We start from the raw sequence: 25,000 nt of genomic DNA, 5'->3' as shown, positions 1-25,000 counted from the left end.
AGTACATCAGTCCATCTGTCCACGATGTGTGATCTACCTTGTTACGTTTCTTTTTAATCAGCTTGCTCCATCTCGAGTGCATTTTCCCTTCCTGAGAGTTTGCTTCTGTCTCTATTTGTCCACCCTATATGTGTCCTCCACTGCCCCTCACTGCTCACCACACACATTATTTGTCCATCTCCTTCTATTTTGTCCTTCAACTCTGCTGTTAGCATTCCCTCCCTCTCTCCACTGTTCCTTTTGTACTGTTGCGTCCTGATCCATGCAGTGGTCTAGCTCTTCCACGAGCCTTGACTCTGTTTTCAAAAAAAAGATAAAATGCAGCAGGTGCTGAGAAATGTCCTGTTTTTAAATAATTTATCCTTGGTGTGAATGTTCTTTGCAGAGAGACACGAGAACCTCGTCGATAAGTTCGCCTGCACCTTGTGCCGTCACAGCTTCAACACAAAGGCTGCTTTGCAGGTGCACGTGGAGAGACACCAATGGGCTTCCGGCGATGAAGAGTACAAACGCATTCAGAAAGGGGGTCAAACGTCGACGCGTACCGCTTGTGGTAAGAGAATCAATCTGTCAGCAAACCCCAAGAAACGCGTGCGATCTCGTGCCGGGGAGCGCCCGTACAGGTGCAAATATTGTGTGAAGACCTTTTCGTATCAACCAAATTTGATAAGGCACATGTGCATTTGTGTTGGGGAGAAGCCATATGCCTGCACTGTTTGCGGTAAAGGATTCAGTTGGCCATCGCACTGCCAGTTACACATGAGAATGCACACGGGAGAGCGCCCGTACATGTGTACGATTTGCTTGAAAGGATTCAGTCGGTCGTCAAATTGTCAAATACACATGCAAACGCACAAAGGGGAACGTCCGTACACGTGCACTGTGTGTGGTAAAGGATTCAGTCGATCGTCGAACTGTCAGACGCACATGCGTACTCACACTGGTGAACGTCCATACAATTGCAGTGTTTGTGCAAGGACGTTCTCCTATCAGTCCGCCTTGAGAAACCACCTGCGCACCCACACTGGGGAGAAGCCGTATATCTGCAATGTTTGCGGGAAGGGGTTCAGTCAGTTACCAACCTGTCAGAGACACATGCGACTTCATGCAGGCGAGAACTGCAAAGACTCCATATGAAGGATGAGTGATAATGTGCAATCTTCACCGAAAAAGCCTCAAACGCCCCCGCTCAGGATTGGTCGTTTTTCGGTGTATAATCACTCATCCTGTCGAGAAACGGTCTAGATTACTTCGGGCTTTCACTGAAGTTATTGCCTCAGTTTTAACTCTGTACAGTCAACCCTTGAATATCGTGGATTTGAATATCATGGGATTTGACTAATCGTGGGAAACCTAATGTGTTCTGATCTTGCTGTCGCGGGACTTCATTTCGACCAATCGCGGTTTTTGAGCCGAGATAAGTCATCGTTTGTGTCCCATGCATGTACGACGATCTCGCATTACAAACTTTTTGCTGTTTCTCGCACACCGTTATTAATGCCACCCAAACCTAAAACGATTGACAAAATTTATCATGCCAAAAGACAGAGAAAGGTTATGAGGTTGTTCAAAAAAAATGAGCTGTTCGATATGTTGGCTGGAGGTGAAAGTGTGGCATCTGTGGGACGTAATGACGGGATAAATGAATCCACTGTGCAGTGTATCTGAAAAAGCGAGTCCAATATCTGTGCAAGTGTTGACGCCAGCACTTTGCAAAGTGAAAAAGTGTCATTCCGGTCCCGTGATCCTTATATTGAAAGGATGGAAAAAAAGCGCTTCATTTTTGGATCGAGGACCAAACACAGAAAAAAGTGCCTTTGTGTGGACCGGTTATACGGGAGAAATCATTGCGCATTTAACAACGTTTCCACGAGGCACCCAGCGCTGAAGACTCCAGTTCAACCACCACCACCCACAAGTTCCACGCCAGCAAGGGCTGGTTTGAGAACTTCAAAAGAAGATTCGGCCTCCATCGTTTCAAATTAGTCGGGGAAGCAGCATCGGTAGACAGGATGCTGCGGAGAACTATCCACCACAGCTCGTGAAACTAATCGAGGCGAAAGGGGGATTTATGCCGGAGCAGGTCTTTATTCTGGAAGACAATGCCGTCTCGTAACTTCCTGTCCAAGGAGGAAAGATCTGCTTCGGGGTTCAAGGTGGCTCAGGATCGCCTTACCCTTCTCCTATGTGGCAATGCAGCAAGCGACTTTGTTGTAAAGCCAATGCTGCTCTTCCGATCACTGAATGCTCCTCTCCACTCCCCACTAACCACTCCAGCAGCAGCAGCATCGTCATCCCGAGTTGTCTTATGGTTTATATTTATGTTGGAGCTCGTAACTGTTTTGGAATATATTTAATAGATGAAAGTCATGTTTTTGTTTTTTTAAACTGTATTTATTTTATTTCCGTGTTTATTTTAATGTTAACATGCTTTATATTTATTTTATGTATTTATTTCAATTGTGCTGTGTTTATTTTTAGCTTCCGTCCACCGTCCTCTATATTTTCTCGAAGCCCAATAACTTATCCCCCACCCCCCCCTTTTCCCATCTGCCCTTGATTTTTAACGATTGCGGCATTTTCTTGGAACGTAAACCCCGTGATATTTAAGGGCTTACCGTTCTGGACAATCTCCAATGAAGTGAAAGATATTTACTTGTAAGTTATTATTCGTTGGGTAAAAATGCAATGCTCCTGGCTGTGAAGGAATCCGTTTGTCATCTAAACACCATTTCAATACAACAAAGTCGATTTGTTTCATGCATTGAAGACCGACTTGTAGATATAAAAGTATATTCACTATTATATCTTTTTGAGGAATATTATTTGTTGTTGTTTTTTTGTTTTGTTTTGTTGTTGGAGATTGTGTAAATATTTCCCCACATTACGGCATACTTAGGGAAGAAGAGATTCCCATTGGGAAGAGATGCTACGCCGTGGGTTTCTTTCACCCGTATACTGTTTGTTGCTGGCCTTTGATTGCAAACATTATATTACTCGGTGCAGGATTTGCATTCGAGCACAATCTGCAAAATATAATTTTTATAAAAACTGGAATGGAGATGAACGGAGTATCTATTTTCATTCACAAATACTAATAATTATGGAATAAAGTTCAGTTATATTTAACGTGCCTTATTTCAGTGCACTTAGGTTGTACAGAGGTAGTGCTGTGGTTGAGTTTAAATATTAAAAAGAGAAGATCCCCCCCACAAAAAAAAAACCATGGCATCTCAAGATTAGTGACTAAGAAAAGAAATAGGTTCTGGAGTGGGGACATGGTGGAGGGAAAGGTGGTTGGTGTCCCGTGTTGCCTGTCGAGTTGCAGAAACCACAATACATTGCTCGAGAGTTCATAGAACGCCTTACCCCGTGCAGTCTTGAGAAAGGACACGGGCGGGGTCTGCGAGCAGCAAATTTGATTGGTCTAAAATGCCGTAATGTTTTGTCCAAGTACTGCTAAATGGAAGAGTTTTGAAAGTGCCACAAAGGCAATTTATGTTCTGCAGTATTCAAGTCTATAATTCAATTGCAATAGAATAATGTGTTTCATGGTTTTAGGAAAAAAACAAACAAACCCTCTTTCGGAAGTTTACAGCCAGCGTCTTTTATAACACCTTATTTAACACGTTACATTAGTTCTTTGTGCCTGTTGTTTGTCCTTTATGACGTCGCTAAAAAACAGTAAGTTTCCTGTTTGGAATGATTTTCAATTTTAACTGCCACACAGGCAGACAGAGTAAAATCTGTCTCACTCCTCTCTGTGCATGGGCGATCGAGACCATTTCTGAGCCAAAATACTGCTAAAGAGCAGGTTTGTTTTCCGATTGGTGGTCAAAATATAACATTTAATTGAAATCAAGTTGTTCCTCGATCATAAAGTGATGTATGTAGACAGATAGAAATGTTATCATTGAAACCACTGTATTAAAGGTCAGGTCAGGTATGGGAGCATGTGCCAGAACAGCGCGTCGCTGCGTCCACTTTCCGCCGGTACTCCAGGGGCCTCCGTCTGGCCATCCCCCAGGCAGATGCCAGGCCCATCCCCATCTCCTTGAGATGATGGTCAACCTGCTGCAACCATGAGGCACGTGGTCGGCCCACTGGCCTCCTCCACTCATGAGACTCCCTCGCTGAGAGAATCTGGTGAGCAGGATCAGCGTCAGGAAAACGAGCCACATGTCCAAACAGCCGCAGCTGACGCTCACGGACTATGCAGGTAACAAATCTCATCCGAGTCTCTCTCAGCAACCGCTCGTTGGACACAAAATCCGACCAGCGATAGCCAAGGATTCTCCGAAGAGACCTGGTACCAAAGGAATTAAGTCTCCGTCTCAGATCCTTGGTCAAAGTCCAAGTCTCGCACCCATAGAGCAAGACTGGAAGTACCAAGGACCTGAAGACTCGGACTTTCGTCCTCCCGCACAGGTACCGGCAGCGCCACACCCCATGATCCAGTGAATCCATGACTCCCCAGGCCCGACCCAGACGTCTATTGACCTCCGGCTCACAACCTGCGGAGACATGAATATCACTGCCAAGGTAAGTGAATCTATCCACGACCTCAACATCCTCACCACAAACAGACACAGACAGGACAGCAGCATCCAAGATGTCACCGAAAGCCTGGATCTTTGTTTTGACCCAAGAAATCCGTAATCCCAACGGCTCCGACTCCTCATTCAGCACCTCGAGGGCCCCCAAGAGGATGTCTAAAGTCTCCGCAAAGATGACTGCATCATCTGCAAAATCAAGGTCCGAGATCTTGACATTGCCAAACGATGCACCGCAACTTGATCTCTCCGACATCCTCCCAAAAATCCAGTCCATACAAGTGCTGAAAAGTGTGGGGGCAAGTACACATCCCTGACGAACTCCAGTAACAACTGGAAATAAGTCAGAGGCGGTACCACCACACTTCACAGCACTCTCATTACCAGAGTAGAGTTCAGACATCAGATCGATCAGTTTCGGTGGCACCCCACGAAGACCAAGAATCCTCCAGAGGACATCCCGATTCACTGAATCGAACGCTTTACAGAGATCAACATAGGCTGCAAGCAGCCCCTGCCGAAACTCTCGTCTGCGTTCAGTGAGGACACGAAGAGCAAGGATACGGTCAATCGTTGACCTCTTTGGTGTAAAGCCTGACTGCTCTGGACGCTGGTGCTCAAGCAGATGGTGGCGAACCCTATCAAGAATTATCCGAGCAAAGACCTTGCCCGGCACTGAGAGCAGCGTCACCCCTCGGTAGTTGTTGCAGTCTTGGCGATCACCCTTCCCTTGCCAGAGAGGGACAACAAGGCCCCTCTTCCAGTCAGTTGGGATGATGCCTGTGTTCCAGGCAGAGCACAAAACTGCATGCAACGACGCGAGTGCAGCATTTCCACCAGCCTTGAGTTCAGCATGGATCCAAGTTCAGCATGGATGCCACAGATCCCTGGAGCTTTGCCCCGTTTCAACTGGTTCACCGCAGCCCGTGTTTCCACAAGCGATGGTGGACCACAGTTGATTCGAGGGTCAGCAACAGGGATTGTAACACCCTTGACGTCCAACTCGACAGTTGGGGGATCAGCCTGGTACAACCGCTCAAAGTAACCGGCCCAGCGGGCCTTCACTTCAGACTCCTCTGTCAAGAGCCTACCACTCTCTGCTCGAACTGCAGTGCTCCGAGGGATGGGCTTGGATGAACGTAATGCGCGAATTCCCCTGTAAGCGGGACGAGAATCACCTGTCCACAGGTGATGCTCTACCCCCTCACAGATTCCTCGCACATAGGCCTCCTTGTCCACCCTCAGTGCACGTACAGTTTTACGCCTCAGCTCCCTGAACAGCTCAGCTCTGCCATTCAGCCTGGCCCTGCGACTCTGGTCAATGGTATCCAGTGTCCCTTGAGAGACAAAATTCTTCTTTGCCCTGCGGTGAACTCCAAGGCATCCACCGGCAACATCAAGGACGGTGGTCTTGAAGGTGCTCCACAACTCTTCAGGACCCCCCAAAGCACCCAGACCCCCCAAGTGTCCACTCAGCCTGTTCGCAAACTCCTCAGCTACTCTCTCATCCCTGAGCTTGGCAACATCCAGCCTAGGCTGGGATGGTACCATTCTCCAGGATTTAAGGTGCAGCTTTAGAGTTGCTACAACAAGCCTGTGGTCAGTATTGAGTTACTGAGCACTCCGGTAGACCCTGCAGTTCTGGATCATCCTCCAACGACCGTCAATGAGGACATGGTCAATCTCCTTTGCCACACCGCCAGCGTTGGAATACCAAGTCCAGCGATGAGCTTGCGGGTGCTGAAACCATGAACCAGCCACCCTAAGTCCATGACTTCTTGCAAAGTCAAGGAACTTAGTGCTATTCTGGTTCATAGTTCCTGACCCATGGGGACCAACACACACCTCATAACCATCCCTATCAGTTCCAGTCGATGCATTGAAATCCCCCAAGACTAGAAGTGTATCTCGTCTGGGGCACTGATCAACCACAGACTCGAGTGTGGCGTAGAATGCATCCTTCACGGTAAGATCACTCGCCTCAGTCGGAGCATAAATAGAGACCAGGGAAATGACACCTAAGGAGTGACGAATCCTTAATCTCATAATACGCTCGTTGACCGGTGTTACCTCAATTATCATTGGGGTCAGCTTATTGGACACAGCTACAGCAACTCCTTGGGTATGGTAACCATCAGAGCGACCAGACCAATAGTAGGTGTAACCACCCACCATTATCTCGCCGCAATCCGGTCTCCGAACCTCAGAGAGAGCTGCAATCCCGATGTCCAAACGCTTGAGCTCAGATGATAACAGAGACAGGTGATCATCCTCTCTTAGGGATAGGACATTCCAGGCACCCACCCGAAGGGACCGCCTCAGGTTAACCCAAGGAGACCGCCGTCTGGTGGACGACACCTCAGCACCACTCCGACACACTCTCCCGCAATCTGACCCAGGGATGTTACCCCGTGGTTTCCCTCCTATCAAAGATTGGGGGTCCCGAAGGCTTTGCCCCAATCCCATCATCCGGTGAGCTGCCCTGCGAAGGGAAGCTGCACAGGAGGTACTCCCACGGAGTGGGTTTTCAGATTTTTTAGCGTTTTTGCGTTTTGCGGAATGAAGCGTTTTACGGTGGCTGGAGTGCAAATCCTGCCACAAACCTCCTAATAAGAAGTAACCCAACTGCAGGAGGACGTCCGCAGACACAGTTGGGCACTAGATATGGATGGCCGTTGGCTCACAAGGAGCTCCTCCGCCCTTTGACTTGATGTCCTTCTTCCTCAATCCTGGAGTATTCCTTTGTATTAAAGGAATACTCCAGGTTTGTATTGTATTAATCCAATCCTTCCTTTGTATTAAAGCTTGATGTCCTTCTTCCTCAATCCTGGGAACACAAGCTTTTAAAAAGGAACAAATTTTTGTTCATAGTTAATTGATAATTGTCTTTCCAATGGTACCATTTGTATTGTTGCGGGAACGGCCATGGTACTATTTGTATTGTTGCGGGAATTGATAATTGTCTTTCCAATGGTACCATTTGTATTGTTGCGGGAACGAGAATTAGATAGACTCGTTATGTCTCGCATAAGTGGGCGGTTTGTGTGTAAAATGATGGGACGTGTCTCCAGAAGCCAAATAAACAAACGTGGCTCCTCCCTTCCGTAATGTGCATAAGCCCTCTCACTATTACTCCCTGATTAATCTCTCAAAATAGTTTCCCTTTGTAACCTGTCCATGTGTTCACTTTTATAAATCGTTTACAACTCTGCAAAGCCCAGCGAGTCTGAACCAGAGCAAAGAGCAAGCAGGACAACAGAGGGCTGCGTGAAAAAGTTGTCAACAGCAAAACTTTGAGGACTGCAGTCAGAGTCAGGCGATAATAGCACGTGTGTGCATTGGGCTGCAGCCATGTGCCCGGATGTGACCCTGCCTGCCATCTCCTTCCTGCTGAGACCACTGCCACCAGCTCATTGTCACCCTCACGCAAGCATCAAGTGGAGGGATTATTCTTTCTGCTTTGTGATCAATTCCTGTCTTTAGTGCAGATGAATGACTGACTGGGTCTTAACATCCATCGCATTAGCCGCGGAAGTCTCTTGGGTGCGGCGGAAATTATTCTTAAAACTCATAATTGATCAGTGCGTTCACTTATTGGTCTTCCCTCACCTTCATTCTTAAATAAACCTTGTTTTTCCCCACTGGCGTATCAGCCTGATGCATGGTTCATATTGGAAATGGTAATTGAAAACGTGGGTCGGACCATGGCCTTCATAAAATTGGCTTGAAAAGCCATCATTAGGAGGTACGAGACTACCCGTGAACCCGTTGGGTTCCCGTTGACAGCGGTTGGTTAAAAAAAAAATCATTTCAAAAAAATAAATAAAAGATAGCTCCAGCGAACTATACCTCTGAGGTTTGCATTGATCAAATAATCCCGAAGAGTACTTGACTGAATCGGGAATTGATTTTTTTTAAATATTTTTTCGTTACCCGATTTGAACGAAACTTGATATTGCGCTTCAATGTGAAAAAAAATAAAACGGAGAAAAGAAAATCTAATAAATTATTGTGCATCATCTTCGAAACACAATTTTATTTATTAATGAACACGGAAGTATTAGATCAAAATGGCGGTTTATTTTATGCTTAAAAATAAATCGTTCTTTGTCTGTACTAAATGTTTTGAGATTTTAAAATAAATCATTTCAAGAAAAAAAAAAAAGATAGCTCCAGCGAACTATGCCACTGAGGTTGTTTGCATTGATAAAATTCTCCCGAAGAGAACTTGACTGAATCGGGAATTTATTTTTTAATAATTTTTTTGTTGCCCGATTTTAACGAAACTTGATACTGCACACTGCAGGAGAATGGTGAGTAAGATGGCCCTAAAATTTTTGTCCTATCGTGTACCGTTTTGGCTGTATTTCGGGAACTTAATATATACATACAAGATGAGAGTTTTAGTAATATATAGATAGATAAAACGCAATGGTTCGCCCTGGCCTATAACTCGGTCCTCATCCTTTAGACGGGTGAACTGGCTGTAGGCGACAGATCTCATTGGAGTTTCTGTATGTCGGAAACCAAAATAAAGATGTTTGGCTTTTCTGAGGGACTGCGTACAGCTCCCAATGACCATTCATCATGAAATTGGTCACTGACTGGGTCGATGATTTGACCTCCAGTTAATTCGTTTTTGCTTTCCAACAGTACCATTTGTTTCATTCTAAGACACCAGAAACTGTATAATAAAGCGTTATTGGCGGAGAAATTATCTGCTCCATTTACATCGAGGTGATAATTAATATGGGTGACTTAAATAAATCATATGCTGTACATTGTACAAAAGGTGCAACTCTGTACTGTATAGGAGTACTACAAATCGGTCAGTGTTGCTAGGTTTATCTTTTATTTATTTATTTCACTTCCTCCTCGTCCACATATCCAAATTGAATCGTTTTTGTAACTGTCACTTGGAAATTGTGAAAGAACCCTTCGATGATTTTGTATTGACACAGTTTTTATGTCAAGTTCAAAATGGTCTCATTACCGTGCTCAATCACAATGTTTGCTCGCATTGCTACCTTGAGGAAATGCTCACTGATTTCTGTAGCTACGGTCAGAGGTCGTTTATAACGTTACTGGGTGCGACTCGCTCCCCAATAAATTTTTGAGTTGAGACAGAAAAATAAATTATTTATTCCTATTGATCGATTTATTGGGTAATTTTTGGAAAACCTGTAAAAATCTTCAAATGGTATATATATATATATATATATATATATATATATATATATATATATATATATATATATATATATATATATATATATATATATATATATATATATATATATATATATATATATATATATATATATATATATATATATTAATATATATATATATATAATATATATATATATATTAATATATATATATATATTAATATATATATATATATTAATATATATATATATATATATATATAATATATTTTTGGTGTGCAGACTCGAGGCTCGTGGAAGGGCGAGAACACAAAATGTATCAGGATGCAAAATAACAAAAGGAACGGCAGAAAGAGAAAGGGGGAATGCTAACGGCAGGGCCTAGTGACAATATAAATGGAGACGGACAGACAAGGGATGCGTGGGTAAGTATTAGGGTGGGTGGATAATATACAGTTCCCATAGAAAGTTTACACCCCCTTTCACAATTTTTACCTTTTGTTGTCTTATAGCCTGAAATTAAATTCCATCAAATCAGAATTTTTCCACCTTTATTTACACATGGTAACCCAAAACTACCAAGTGAAAAACAAACACTTCAAATTTTATAAAAATTAATCAAAAATACAAAACTAGAATACCTTGGAGAAGTGTTCACCCCCCCCCTCTCCCCCTGAGTTATTACTTGATGGAAGTACCTTTGACAGCAATTACAGCTATGAGTGTTGGGATAGGTCTCCACCAAGTTTGCACACTTTGATTGGGCAATATTTGGCCATTCTTCTGTAAAAAAAAAAAAAACAACTGTTCAAGCTCAGCCAAGTTGCGTGGAAATTGTTGATGGACAGCAATCTTCAAGTCATGCTACAGATTTTCGATTGGATTGAGGTCAGGGCTCTGACTGGACCACTCAAGGACATTTATCTTTTTGTTCCTTAGCCACTTCAATGTAGCTTTGGCTGTGTGCTTCGGGTCGTCATGCTGAAAGGTGAACTTCTGTCAAAATTTCAGCTTTCTTGCAGAGGGCAGCAGGTTTTCCTCTAGGATGTTTCAGTATCCATTTTCCCTTTTATCCTGACAAGTGCCCCAGTCTCTGATGACAAACATCCCCATAACATGACGCTGCCACCGCCATGCCTCACAGTAGGGATGGTGTTCTTTGGGTTATGTGCTGTGTTTTGTTTGCGTCAAATGTAACGTTTTGCATTCAGGCCAAAAAGTTACATCTTGGTTTCATCAGACCACAAAACTTTTTGCCACATGACTTCAGAATCTCCAGAGTGGTTTTTTGGCAAATCTCAAATGACACTGAAGGTGGACTTTTTTGAGTAATGTGGGGTTCCTTCTTGCCACCACACCATACAGGCCAGACTTGTGGAGTGCTTGGGATATTGTTGTCACATGCACATTGCACACAGTGACCAGTCTTTGCCATACAGGCATATAGCTCTTTCAAAGTTGCCATTGGCCTCTTAGTGGCTTCTCTGATCAGTCTCCTTGCTTGGTCATCCATTTTGGAGGGATGGCCTCATATTGGCAGTGTCTTGGTGGTACCATATGCCTTCCACTTCTTAATGATTGTCTTAACTGCTCCCTTGCATATTGAAGGCGGTTGAAATATTTTTTATACCCATCCCCTGATCTGTGCCTTTTCACAACTTTATCCCAGAGGTCTTTTGAAAGCTCCTTGGTTCTTATGGTAGAGTTTTGCTGTGAAATGCACTACCCAGCAGAGTAAAGCTGCAGAAACAGCTGATTTTATTCTGAAATGATCAGAATGACTACAATTTAACACAGGTGGAGGCCAATGAACTTGGTGTGTAATTTTGAAGGTGATTGTTTACACCTAAGATAATTTACAATTGCTATAAATAATAATATTTCTTTACACGTCCAACAAAAAATGTTCTAATTTTGTATTTTTAATTAATTTTCTGAAATTTGTAGTGTTTGTTTTTTCACTTCGTAGTTTTGGGTTACCATGTGGAAAAAGTCTGATTTCATGCAATTTAATTCCAAGCTATAAGGCAACAAAGGTGAAAATTTTGAAAGGGGGTGTAGACTCGATCAGCACTCTAGAAACGGAAACCATTTTTGTTGGTTTAATGGGTATAGAAAATATCATTGCTTTGGATGGGGGGGGGGTAAATCTGAGATGGTGGTGAACAGCTGTCTTGAAGACCTGGAGGGAAGATTGAGATTGAAGAGAATGTGGAAGTTGGTTCCATAGGTGGGGGAAAAAAAGAGGAACAAATGAGTGAAAGTGAGCAGTGATCCTGGATTTTTGGAGATTCACGAGAAAAGGTTGCTGGTGGACTGCATGCTAGATGGAGGATTGTCATGATAAAAGGTGACTTGTCTATATTGATCACATTATATCTGAAAAACTGATAAAAATAAGCCAGATGCATTGTTTATTTATTTATTATTTTATTTTTGATTGCCCATGCAACGGACAAGAGCTCGATGCAGTCTCAGTCCCATCCCTGCCTGGCTGAAGATGCAGGGTTTTATGGAGGATTCGCTCCGAACTGCGGTTATGGGTCTGGGAATTGATATCTTCGGAGCGGTCTGTGTCCATGCTGACCCCCCCTCTGGTGAGGATTCGACTCTGCTCTTTGACCACAGGAAAGTTCACTTCGACGATGTATGCTGAGTTCTCCCACTTCATGGTGCTGTGCAGTGTGTGGCTCAACTCAAAATTGCCGGGATGTAGATTGGATTCTGAGAAAGCATCTGCTGTAATCCTATGGATAACGGTAGAAAACAAGGATTCAGTTGGTAAGTCGTTTGAACGGAAAGCGGTTAATCATAAATTGATTAATTAGCCATCATGCTTTCACGGAGCAGTGACTCAAACTGAGTGCTATGGTACAACAATGTGTCTGTGACGTTCAGTATTAAATAATTTGACAACTCTGAAGTAGAACATCTGAATTTTATGGGTGAAGGAAGTTTGTAAACCAATATTGCTGCCAAGCCATTGGACTAATCGTCTTTGCTTAAGTGTGTTCACGAGATTTCATCTCTTATAATAACCCTGTGAAGTTTCAAGCTTTTTGGTGTAGTCTCTGAGAAAAGGTATCTCCAAATATGGCATAATAATAATATTGAGAACGGCATTCAGTAGAGCGTCTCCCTCCACCAAGCTGAACAGTTTACCTTTTGTATCCCACTGATGGGCCGGATCTGCATCTGGACAATCAAAATCAAATCGGTTTGTTCTTGTCACCTACCCAATTCATCCGCCAAGTTTTGTCCGAATCTGTCCATAACTTTTTGAGATATCATGCTATACACTATATCCCTCGATGGTGAAGAATCAATTAAAAGTTAAAAAATCATTGCATCCGGATCTGGATCTTCACCAAAATCTAATCTATTTGCAATTGCAATGCACCAAACCTGTCCACCAAGTTTCGTCCAAATCCATCTTCAACTGTTTGAGATATCCCATTCACAGACAAAAAAAAAAAACCAGGCAGACAAGAGTGAAAACATAACGTCCACCCACCTTAGGTGGTGGACGTAACTAGAATGGCACTCGGTAGAACGCATACCTCTGCCAGGATGAACAGCTTACATTTTGTAGCCCAATAATAGGCCAGATCTGTATCCGGACCAGAACCAAAATTTAATCAGCTAGTAATTGTCACCTGACCAACTCATCCACCTAGTCTTGTCATAACCCATGCACAACTTTTTAAGATATCATGATAAATATCGTTTTTGGTCGTATTTCTTAATATTATGAAGTCACTTTTCGAATTTTTGGATCCGGATCTTCACCAAAATCGAATCTATTAGTACTTGTCACACACCCAACCAGTCCACCAAGTTTTGTCTGAATCTGTACATAACTTTTTTAGATATTCTGCTCACAAAAAAACAAATGGGTGAAAATATAATCTCCGTACACTTTTGGTGTCAGAGGTAATACAAACCCCAGCACGAACAATGGGCTTCCAGGCAAACTGGTCTGAAGGATTAAATAAACTAAAATTTTGGGGAAAATACTAGAATTGCATAGTTAAGTTGTGGTTTGTGACACAACCGAACCCTCTTCCGTGTGTGTGTGTGATCATGAGTGCTTCCAAAAGCTTTGGATCCTGCAGAAACAAAAAAAAATGTGCATAAAACTTTCTCTGACCCCGACCATAATCCGACCACTTCAGTTGTCCCCATCTTTTCAGCCTCCAAAGTGAATGTGCCCAAACACAGCCTGTGCAATGGTGAAATGGAACATGCGTAGGTCTGTCACGGCAAATAGTATACCCTCAAAAATGGACATTCATTGTTCCCAATCGAATAATTGTGGTTTATGTACACCTGCTGAGCCACGCACTGCTGGCCATTTATGCTGGAACGAAAAAAAAGATTTTACTTTTACTTGCATCAATTTGATGAATTGCGAGGTCTCTCGGCATTTAAAAATATATCCATTTCAAACCAATCATTGGAATCTTGATGCTTTAAAACGGGGCTTTCCCTCTCTGCTTTGGATAATGTGGCACGCAACCTGGCCGCACGTTCAAAGTGTCCACTGATAAGCCTCTCGGAATGCATCGTGAGTTCATTCTGTGCTTTCCTTCCAGCCAATGCTGCGCCGGAAAGGGGAAGTGAACCGGCCAACTGAGTTTACTTGAAGCAGTGGTGCCAAATGTGCTCAAACAAAAGAAAGTCGGGATGCCAATGGTGGAATCTAATTTGAATTTCGGCTTGCATTTGTTTTTCTTTTACAAGTACCACTTTATTATTTGTTATTTTATTGTTGTTGGTATATATATATATATATATATATATATATATATATATATATATATATATATATATATATATATATATATATATATATATATACCGGGCGTAGTGGCGTGCGTCTGTAATGCGGCTACTCGGAGGCTTGGGTTGGAGGATCGCTTGATCGGGAGCTCTGCACTGGGCAGCCCGGAATCATGGCGAAACCCAATCCTTATCCCTGTGTCGTAAGAGGTGACCAGGGTTGTGTCAGGAAGGGCATCCGGCGTAAAACCTATGCCAAATCAGTATGCGGATCATAACGGATGATTCGCTTTGGCGGCCCTCACGGGAGCAGCCAAAAGTCGAGCAACATGTGTGTATATATATATATATATATATATATATATATATATATATATATATATATATATATATATATATATATATATATATATATATATATATATATATATATATATATATATATATATATATATATATATATATATATATATATATATATATATTTGCGAATTCGCACCCGCCGGCGTACGGACGGCCACGTCACTCGAATCGCAAACGCGTCGCCCACCGGACGGACAATTCAGTCGTGACCCTCTCGGAACAACGCCGTGAGCTAGTCACGGGTGGGGGTTAACCCCACCACGACCATGCCAATTGCCCACCCGCGCAGGATCAGGTTGCTCGCCAAATTCGATCTACCTAAGTACCTGCGCGGATGGTCGACCGGGCGATCGTACCACGCCACAGGCCGACTCCAGACACGATCCGTTTAAGCGGTCCGTTCCGTGCTACAGTGATAACCGAGCAGTGTTATCGTCGGCCTCGATTAATTACCGGGCGTATTAAGCCCACGACGAACCCTTTACGTGAAGCAGGATGGAGGGTCAATAAAAGAGTAAAAGAGACGAAGCAGAGCGGGCACAGTTCAACAAGCAAGCATTTTATTCAAACGCACACACAGACAAGCACGTAAGGCACGTATTTACAGCAATACACAATGAAAATGCACATATAGTAACCAGAACAATAAAAGCAACAATGCAGAGCTGCACCCGAATACGCATACACACGGCAACACTTAAACAGTTCTACTTTAGCCAGACTGGTGCCACCCACGTACATTCACACCAAAACCCCAAAGAAAAGAAAGAAAGAAAGTCGCAACTTCCCTTTTGTCTCTGGTGAGTCCCTCTCCCGCCACCGTCAGCATGGTCGTGCCTGGCCCCGACCTCTCTCGCGGCCGGCGAACCCTCTCCGGCACTCCACGTCCGGACGCACAGGTCCACCTCGCAACGGGCGCTGCCGCGTCTCCCGTCCGTGCCTTTGTGACAGTCCCGCTCGCCAAGGCGCGGGCGCAGGACCTCTTCCTGATGACCAACCAACCGAACCACCAGCCAAGATGAAGAAGAAGAAGAAGCGCGAGAGGGAGCCTTTTAGGAATCCTTTTTGGGAGCCTCTCGGGGAGCTTTTGTGCGCCCGCCCGTGTCCGTATTTTATCGCGTGAGACTCCGCCCTTCCGCCCCGCCCCGTTTTCGGCCCCGCCTCCCTTCGAGCTTCTTGGAGAAGCTTCTCGAAGGGGGCGTGCCCTCACGCTTTCCCTCCACCCCGCTCCGTCTGGGGGCCGAGGGAGTCAGTTTTTTGGCTCGGAGCCAGGGAATTATTCCCCCAAAAAGAGGCCCCACCTTCACATGACCTCTGACCTTTGACCTGCATCGCCCCTCCTCCCACTCCAAGCGTGGGGAAGTCAATGGAAGAAACAGGCGGGAAAAGCCCATCGAGCGTCCTTGTTGGTTTTTGTTTGTCCCTCCGCGGAGATCGTAACCGCACAGAGCCTGTTGAATGGCGAGTGGCGGAGATGTGGTAGCGTAGATGGTTGAAGATGGCGTGGTTGGCGCTGTGATGGGGATGGCGTGGTTGTTGAAATGTTATGTGTTTGAAATAAAAGATAGAAAAAGAAAAAGGACTGACTCAAAGCGTCGCAGCCTGGATGGATCACATAAATTCCCTCTTTTCAACGGGTTAGGGTTAACGACACATGCACCTATCAAGATATCTCACCTACGGGCCCTTTTATGGTGTCATGCGAATTTCCACAGCCGCAACAATATAAATATATGTATATATATATATATATATATATATATATATATATATATATATATATATATATATATATATATATATATATATATATATATATATATATATATATAATATGAAGCCTGGTGTTGGCTTAGTGGTTAGGATGGTGGCTTGGGATCCCAGGGTCCTGAGTTCAAGCCCCATTGGCTGCTGAATTAACACCAGGGGGTTGACTCAGCCTGTCATCCTTCCGAGGTCGGCGAAATGAGTGCCAGTGTAGTCCCGGTGTATGCCCCGGTTAGAATAGGTGTACCATATCCCTGTGTTTCGTAAGAGGCGACCAGGGTTGGCGTCAGGAAGGGCATCCAGCCATAAAACATTGCCTCAAGAAAAAGCCAAACTCCTGCACAGCAGGGAAAAATGGCTGTAAAAACGGTCATTTTTTTATTATATATATTGTTGCGGATTCGCGCCCGCCGGCGTGCGAGCGGCCACGTAACTCGAATCGCGGCACGTCGCCCACCGGACGGACAATCCCGTCGTGACCCTCTCGGACTAACGCCGGGAACTAGTCACGGGTGGGCCTTTCGATCGTGCCAATCGGCCCCCCGCGTGGGATAGGGTTGCTCGCCAAATTCGACCTACCTAAGTACCCACACGGAGGGTAGACCGGGCGATCGCACCTCGCCGCAGGTCGACTTCGGACACTGGCCACTTTAAGCGACCCATTCCGTACTATCGGGATAACCGAGCGGTGTTATCGTCAACCTCGACGGTTCGATTAATTATTGGGCGTTTTTAGCCCACGACCAACCCTTTACGTGAAGTAAGATGGGGATTCAATAAAAGAAAAGACGAAGCGAAACGGGAAAAACAGTTCAACATAAAGCACATTTATTCCGCGGCAAACGGAAAGCACACATATACAATTATACACCAAAAGCAAATGTAAAAGTAACACGACAATTCTGCACAAAAAGCAAATGCAACAAAAGAAACACAATGCAGATCTACTACCGACTACCGAGCACACGGCAACACTTATACAGTTTTACTTCACAGACGGCGCCGACAACACACATACTCAAAGCAAAAGAAAAAGGAAGGGGCCACCCTCAACGATGAGGGGGCAGACGGGCCTGGGGCCGAGACCGCGTCGAGCCTACCCGTCTGGTGATGAGCCGCAAAATGGCGGCGGCGCCCCGACTCCGCGGGCCTCGCTGGCACTGCCTGGAATGGAGTGGGAACGGGGCCCCCTTCTCACACTATCTCAGCGCGGGGGGAAACAGGAGGGGGTTGTTGATGCTCGGGGGAAAGAGGATATCTGGCTGGCTTGGGTCCCGCGACGAGTGACTCCACTGCGACCTCGATACCGGCCTCCCCTCTCCGCAGCTCCCCGACTCTGACACGAGCGCAGACCCCCACAAAGCTTCTTGGCTTCTCCGGACCCCGACAGACACTCTCTCGACTGATTTCGCCGCCGCCACAACTCTCCAACTCTTTCCTCTTCTCGACTCTTTACTCTTCCCAACTGCCTCATCTTCTCAACTCCCTCCAACTGCACTGATTCGCTCCGCGCTCGGCGCTTTATAGTGCGACAGGAGAAATCGTATGCAGATTTTTGGATCAGGAACGGCTCGGGGGCGGAGCCACGCTCCCCATTGGACAGAGGAAAAGTGGGCGTGAATCATTCTTGATCCGCGAATCTGCATATAGCGATTATACTCCGACGCGCCTGGAGGCGGGGCCAAATCGCCCCACGCTCGCTGATAGGACGGAACAGAAGTGGGCGTGAATCATTCTTGATCCGATTTCTCGGAAAGGCTGGTGTTTTTGCACCCGCTACTCGGTGCGCGCCCTGTACGAGTCCAGGATCGGTGCCCACAAGCGGCGCGGGAATGGCGGTGATGCGATGGTTGCAAGAGCGAGATGTGACGGTGAAGGTCGTGGCTGTTGATGTTGTTGTTGTTGTGAAGCGGTGTTGCGGTTGGTGGTTGTGTGAAAGCGGTTGTGGAGAAGGTGGATGTTGTGAAGGTGGTTCTGGAGAAGGTGGCTGTGGTTGTCGAGATGCGGTTGGTGGTGGTTGTGGTGGTAGTAATGGCGGTTGGTCCAAAATAAAGATAGTAAAAGAAAAACGGCTATCTAAAAGGGTCGCAGCCCGAATGAATGACATTTATTCCCTCTAAACAACGGGTTTGGGCTACGACACATATACTTACAGAGATATCTCACCTATGGGACCTGAATGGTGGTTTGCGAATTTCGTCAACCACAACAATATATAATATGAGCCTGGTGTTGGCGCAGTGGTTAGGGCAGCGGCTTGGGATCCAAAAGGTCCTGAGTTCAAGCCCCGTTGGGCCACTGAATTAATACACCAGGGGGTTGACTCAGCTTGTCATCCTTCCGAGGTCGGCGAAATGAGTACCAGTATATTGGGCCGGTGTATACCCCGGTTAAAATAGGTGTACCATATCCCTGTGTCGTAAGAGGCGACCAGGGTTGCATCAGGAAGGGCATCCGGCGTAAAACATGTGCCAAATCACTATGCGGATCATTCGGATGATCCGCTGTGGCGACCCCTAACGGGAGCAGCCGACAGGAAGAAGAAGAAGAAGAAGAAGAAGAAGATACATATATATATTTATATATATATATATATATATATATATATATATATATATATATATATATATATATATATATATATATATATATATATATTGTTGTGGTTGACGAAATTCACAAACCACCATTCAGGTCCCTGAGGTGAGATATCTCTGTAAGTATATGTGTAGTTAGGCCCAAACCCGTTGTCTAGAGGGAATAAATGTCATTCATGCGGGCTGCGACTCTTCAGGATAGCCGTTTTTCTTTTACTATCTTTATTTTGGACCAGCTGCCATTACTACCACCACCAACCACGTCTCAACAGCCATCACAACAACAACCACCAACCACAACGCCGCTTCACAACAACAACCACCAACCACAACGCCGCTTCACAACAACAGCCACGACCTTTACCGTCACAACTCGCCACCATCGCATCCACACCATCTCGCGCCACTCATGGGCACCGATACTGGACTCGTGGAGGGCGCGCACCGAGCAGCGTGTTCAAAAACATCACTGACTTTCCACAGAAAACGGATCAAAAACGACTCACGCCCACTTTTGTTCCGTCCAATCGGTGAGCGAGGGGCGATTTGGCCCCGCCTCCAGGGCGTTGGAGGGCGGTCGCTATATGCAAATTCATGGATCAAAAAGCATTCACGCCCACTTTTCCTCGGGCCAATGGTATGCCAGTTAGAGAGGTGAAGGGTCGGAGGCAGAGGGTCAAGGGTGAAAGAGCGAAGCCACGGGGCTTATATAAACGGCTGCGTTCGTCAGTAAAGGCAGTAGAGTTGTGCGGAGTTCAAGAGAGTCGTCGGTGGAGCTGGAAAGAAGAGTTGGGACGAGCCAAGAGAGGAGACGAAGAGGGCGAGTAGACGGAGCCGTGGAGAGGTGACGGCGGCGAAGGAGGACGAGGGGGTGCTCGCGTCGGTGCCGGGAGCTGCACAGGGAGAGGCCAGCAACGCGACCGAGGCCGACGAGGAGACGCTCGCCGCGGGACCCGAGACAGGGTGATATCCTCCTTCCCCCGAGCATCAGCAACCCCCTCCTGTTTCCCCCCCGCGCTGAGATAGTGCGACAAAGGGGGCCCCTTTCCCACCCCCTACCAGACACTGTCCGCGAGGCCCGCGGAGTAGAGGCGCCGCCGCCGCTCTGCGTCTCATCATCAGACGGGTAGGCCCGACACTGTCTCGGCCCCAGGCCCGCCTACCCCCCTCATCCTGGAGGGTGGTTCTCTTTTCTTTTGCTTTGGGTATCTGTGTTGTCGGCGCCGTCTGTGAAGTAAAATTATATAAGTGTTGCCGTGTGCCCGGTAGTCGGTTAGATCTGCATTGTTGCATTTGCTTTTTGTGTAATATTGCATTGTCTTCTTCTTTTACATTTGCTTTTGGTGTAATTGTATATGTGTGCTTTCCGTTCATCGCGAAATAAATGTGCTTATTGTTGAACTGTTTTCCCGCTTCGCTTCGTCTTTTCTTTCATTGAATCTCCATCTTGCTTCACGTAAAGGGTTGGTCGTGGGCTAAAAACGCCCGATAATTAATCGAACCGTCGAGGCCGACGAATAACACCGCTCGGTTATCCCGATAGTACGGAACGGGTCGCTTAAAGTGGCCCGTGTCCGAAGTCGACCTGCGGCGAGGTGCGATCGCCCGGTCTACCCTCCGTGTGGGTAATTAGGTAGGTCGAATTTGGCGAGCAACCCTATCCCACGCGGGGGCTGATTGGCTCGATCGCGGTGAGACCGAAAGGTCCACCCGTGACTGGTTCCCGGCGTTAGTCCGAGAGGGTCACGACTGGATTGTCCGTCCGGTGGGCGACGTGCCGCGATTCAAGTTACGTGGCCGTTCGCACGCCGGCGGGCGCGAATCCGCAACACTGGTGTCAGGTCGTGCGATATAAACCCATCGCCCTCCTCGCGGCACTGGTATTGGAGAACGGAAAAACGGGCTCTCCTGTCTCCAATTAAATTCACGGGTATCGGTCCAGGGGTGAGAGGAGCGACCCCCGATTCCCTCCAAATTACGAGCGAGTTAAATCAACCCTTTAAGAGAAGCAAGATGGCGTCTCAAGGCGAGCGGGAGCCGGGGGTATTAGAAATGGATGGAGAATGTGTAGGATCCATGGCTCAGGATGAAATCCCCGTGCAGGAAATGTTGGTTGTACAGGAAAACGAACTCGTCCAACTGAACCCAGAGCCCGAAATGGGTGCGGCAGCGGCCGCGGTGTATGACACCTCCCCTCCCCCTCTCCACCAAAACCCTTCCCCAACCCCTGCCGAAACGGCTCACCCAAGCGCACCCGACATGGCCCAGCTAATCACCATGCTGGCAAAGATGGATGCGAATGCACAAAAGATGAATGCGGATATGAAAAACGAAATGAAAGAGCTGCGGGGTGAGACGCAGAACATGGGCCGATGCCTGCAGGCGGGCATGAAGGCCGTGACCAGGGAACTAAAAATGGCGACTCCACGTGCAGGAACGAACGAGCTGGGTGGGGGTGCAACGGCTGACAGGCCCGCGGTGGAGGCGGGTGAAAAAATAATTCGGGGGGCGTGTTGGGCGAGGGTCGTGACGATGACCGAAAGGGAAAAATTAAATGGGGAGACCAAAACGTGCGAGACGAGACACGAGGTGACGACAAAGGAAATAAAAATGGTAGAGACAAGGGAGGTAAAGGGTGAAGAGGTGACTGAGTGGGCAGAGACACGGGAGATGGGAATGATAGAGGGAAGACTGCACGATGAAGACGGGGTAAGTGACGCACACACACACACGGAGGTGGTGGAGGACAATGGGGGTGAGCTGGTGGACTGGGTGGAGGCCCGGTGTGAGCAGCGGGGTGGCCTCCTCCAGGAACCAGGGGAGGGAGTCTGCCCCCTTGAGGTGAGTCACGACCAGGTGAGTTCGGTCGTGCTTTGCGAGGTCGAGGGGAGGAGTGCTGCGAACGGGTGCACGGAGAGCTTGGGGGGTATAGAGGCCCCGGAGACCCTTGTGGGGACACGAATCCCCAGTGTAGTTGTCCCTGTGTGTGTGGTGCAAGGTGTGAGTGCGTCCCCGTGTGTGGAAGCGACCCCGTGTGTTAGTGGTGTGGTGGCGATGGTGCCGGAGTACGTGCTTCCCAGCACGCCGTGTGTGGATGAGGCACCGTGTGTGGAAGAGACCGTGTGTGTGTGGATGAAACGGCCAGTGTGGATGAGGCACCGCGGGTGAGTGCCCCCGCGTGTGTGAGTGAGGCACGAGTGAGTGGAAGGCCGCGCGTGAGTGAACGGCCGAGTGCAAGGGAGACCGTGTGTGTGAGAGAGCGGTATGTGAGGGAGATGTCGGTCGGCATGTGTGAACATGCAGCCGCGTCTCCCGGTGTGAATGTAATGGTGAGGTGTGTTAGCGTTGTAACACGCAGGTGTGCGTGGGTTGAATGGCGACGACGGCGACATGTGAGGAACGAAAGCCGAGTAGCGGCTGTAGTTGTTTCGGGGACCGTGCCGGGTTCACCGAGCAGTGAGCACGAGGTCCGTGCTGTGCAACGCACGAGGCCCCCACGTGCTCGCTTGCGAGAGTGAAGTCCCGGTCCGGAAACGCACGCGGTGGATTTGCCGATCCCGCGGACGGACAAAGTTTAGGCAGGATTCTGGATTTGGACCGGACGGGTTCTTCACGCGGGCATGTGTGTTAAGCTCCAACGGGCAAAGCACATGTGTTCGCGTGGGGAACCCCTCGAGACGTGGGGCTTGTGTTTTTTTTTTTGTGCGCACGGTGACGTCATGGCTGCACGTGGGGTTGGAATCCGGCAGGAGGGGTATCCCTGCCGGATGGTACCGTCCAAGGAGGGACGAGGTACACGTGCAGCTGCATGACGTCACGGGCAGGTGCAAATTGCGCGAGCTGTGAGTTGCCGCGCTGGTGATGCGCATGTAAAAAAAAAAAAATAAAAAAAAACAAGCCTCACTTTCGGGTGCACAGGATTCCTGGGCAAGGGGTGGAAGACCCCCTTACCGGGGCACAGGATGGAAACTAGTTAGGGGGAAGGGTTAGCTTAGCTAGACCGGCCCCATGAGGCAGGGGTAAGTCCTCATGGAGTCCGTGGAATGGATTAGTTAGAGGGATTGTAGCGAGATTTAGGTTGGGAAATTGATTAATGGGATTATTTGGAGACAGAGACAGACTTTGGATGTGTAGTGGGGACGTAGTTTAGCTACGTAGTGTTAAATGGAACGTGCTATAGTATAAGGGACGACGTGGGAGCACGAGTTAGTTAGGGGAGGTAGTTAGAAGGATGGCAGAGTTCAGCGGTGTGTGTGTGTTGAAGAGTTGTGAGGTGAGTACATGATGAGTGAGTGAGGCCAGCGGGTCTGTGTGAGTGGAGCGAGTCTGGAATGCATGGTGCGATGAGTGATTGGGGGGAGGAGTGACTCCCGCCCAAGGGACCCCGGGGTCAGTATAAAGTGAGTTTGGGGGTTAGTTAAATTGAAAAATGGAGGTCGTTTTGTTGTTGGTGTGAAAGTTGGCTCGAAACCCGTTTGGAGGGGTGCAGGAGCCCTGTTGACGGGCTTGGGAGCGTGGCTGCGAAAAGTGAGTATCGCTGAGTGGGTACCCCGGGCACCAGGCTAATCGGCCTTGGTAGGCCAAGGGCCCATGGGGGGCCGGGATAGCGTAGTGGGCACGGGTGCGCCTGCTTGGTGCGGGGGCCCGGGGCGCCATTAGCCGCGTGGGCAGTGTTGTGGGCACGGGTGACCCTCGGAAAGGGGCCTGGGAAGCCAGCCTGCCACGTGTGCGTTTCAGGGGAGGTGCCATGGGGGGCACTCCCCGGTGTTCGGGAGCTGGTAGGCTCGGAGGCAGTGTAATGCCCGGGGGTACCATCGTCGGAGAATCGGCAGAGGGTAGTGCCTGCCAAAGGGAGCCACGTGTCCCAGCCATGAGACCGTGTGAGGGCACGGAGAGAAAATTGGGGGGCGAGGCCCGAAATTGTGAGGACACCAACACAGGCGATGGGAATCTGGGTTGTTAGAACCAATAGTTTAAGCGAGAGGCGCTTGTTGAAAGCCCCGGGGTAGTTTAACAGTTAAATGGATAGGGTGGAATAGGAAGTGTACCCCTCCGCACCATCCATCCCCTCGCTCTCGTTGTGGGCCGCTGGACCCACTTTGTGTTATAGATCGCCGAACTCTGGGGATGCCATTCTGAGGCTTGACTTGGGCCTCGACACAGGACGCTAGCTCTCCCTTGTTCCCCTCCGGGAAGGGAACGTAGGGGTTGGGAGTAGGCTAGGTGACAGGATAGGTTAGCCGAACAAGGACAGTAAAGGGGGTTTGGGGACGATTTATAGTGGGGAAGTAAAAATAAAAACAACAAAAAAATAAGTTGGGGCTAAATTGGGGTTTGAAAAATTAAGGGAGTGGGTATGTACAGTGACAGGCAAAGGCGATAGGTTGGGAGGGAGACAGGTGGGTAGGTCCGAGCCCGCCTTCCAAGTGGCCAGCACCACCGCACTCCCTCCACCAACCTCCACGGAACGGCAAAGGCTGGCCAACTTCATCTGCAGCTGCTGTGCCGGCTGGATCGTCTGCAGCTGCTGTGCTGCAAGGCCTGTGCCGGCCCACTTCATCTGCCGGCTGGCTGTTTTTCTTCAAGGCCTGTGCCGGCCAGTTCATCTGCCGGCTGTGTTTGCCTGCAGCGGCCTTCTTCTGCGGGCTGTGTTTGCCTGCTTCCTTTGCCATGCCATGCCCACTGCCCCTGTTCACCAGCCCGTTCAATTTTTGCTTTGCCCCCCCCTGTTCATTGCCATGTGTGCCAGGATCCGCAAGGCAACAGT

General features: G+C 47.6%; 1 protein-coding gene across 8 annotated transcripts in view; it reads left to right on the top strand.

Annotated features, from left to right (window-relative positions):
- Positions 1-25,000, top strand: part of LOC147033589 (uncharacterized) — an 85,069-nt gene that overhangs the window by 19,914 nt on the left and 40,155 nt on the right. For 4 of the 8 annotated variants that reach the window (XR_015051665.1, XR_015051667.1, XM_085856957.1 and 1 more), the window contains exon 3: positions 386-553. Coding sequence is in view for 5 of the 8 variants with exons in the window: in XM_085856957.1 (XP_085713083.1) it covers positions 386-553 (168 nt within the window). In the remaining 3 variants the exon portion in view is untranslated. Of the gene's footprint in view, positions 1-385; positions 3,130-12,352; positions 14,482-25,000 lie in introns of those variants that run through there. The other 4 variants (XR_015051653.1, XM_085856951.1, XM_085856941.1 and 1 more) reach the window with 3 other exon arrangements.

This window comes from Eptatretus burgeri, chromosome 2 (assembly GCF_056783735.1).
Source record: "Eptatretus burgeri isolate ZD-2024b chromosome 2, Ebu_testis_v1, whole genome shotgun sequence".
NCBI classification, from domain to species: Eukaryota; Metazoa; Chordata; class Myxini; order Myxiniformes; family Myxinidae; genus Eptatretus; species Eptatretus burgeri.
Note: the sequence above shows the minus strand (reverse complement) of the source record. Positions and strands in the feature narration are given on the sequence as shown.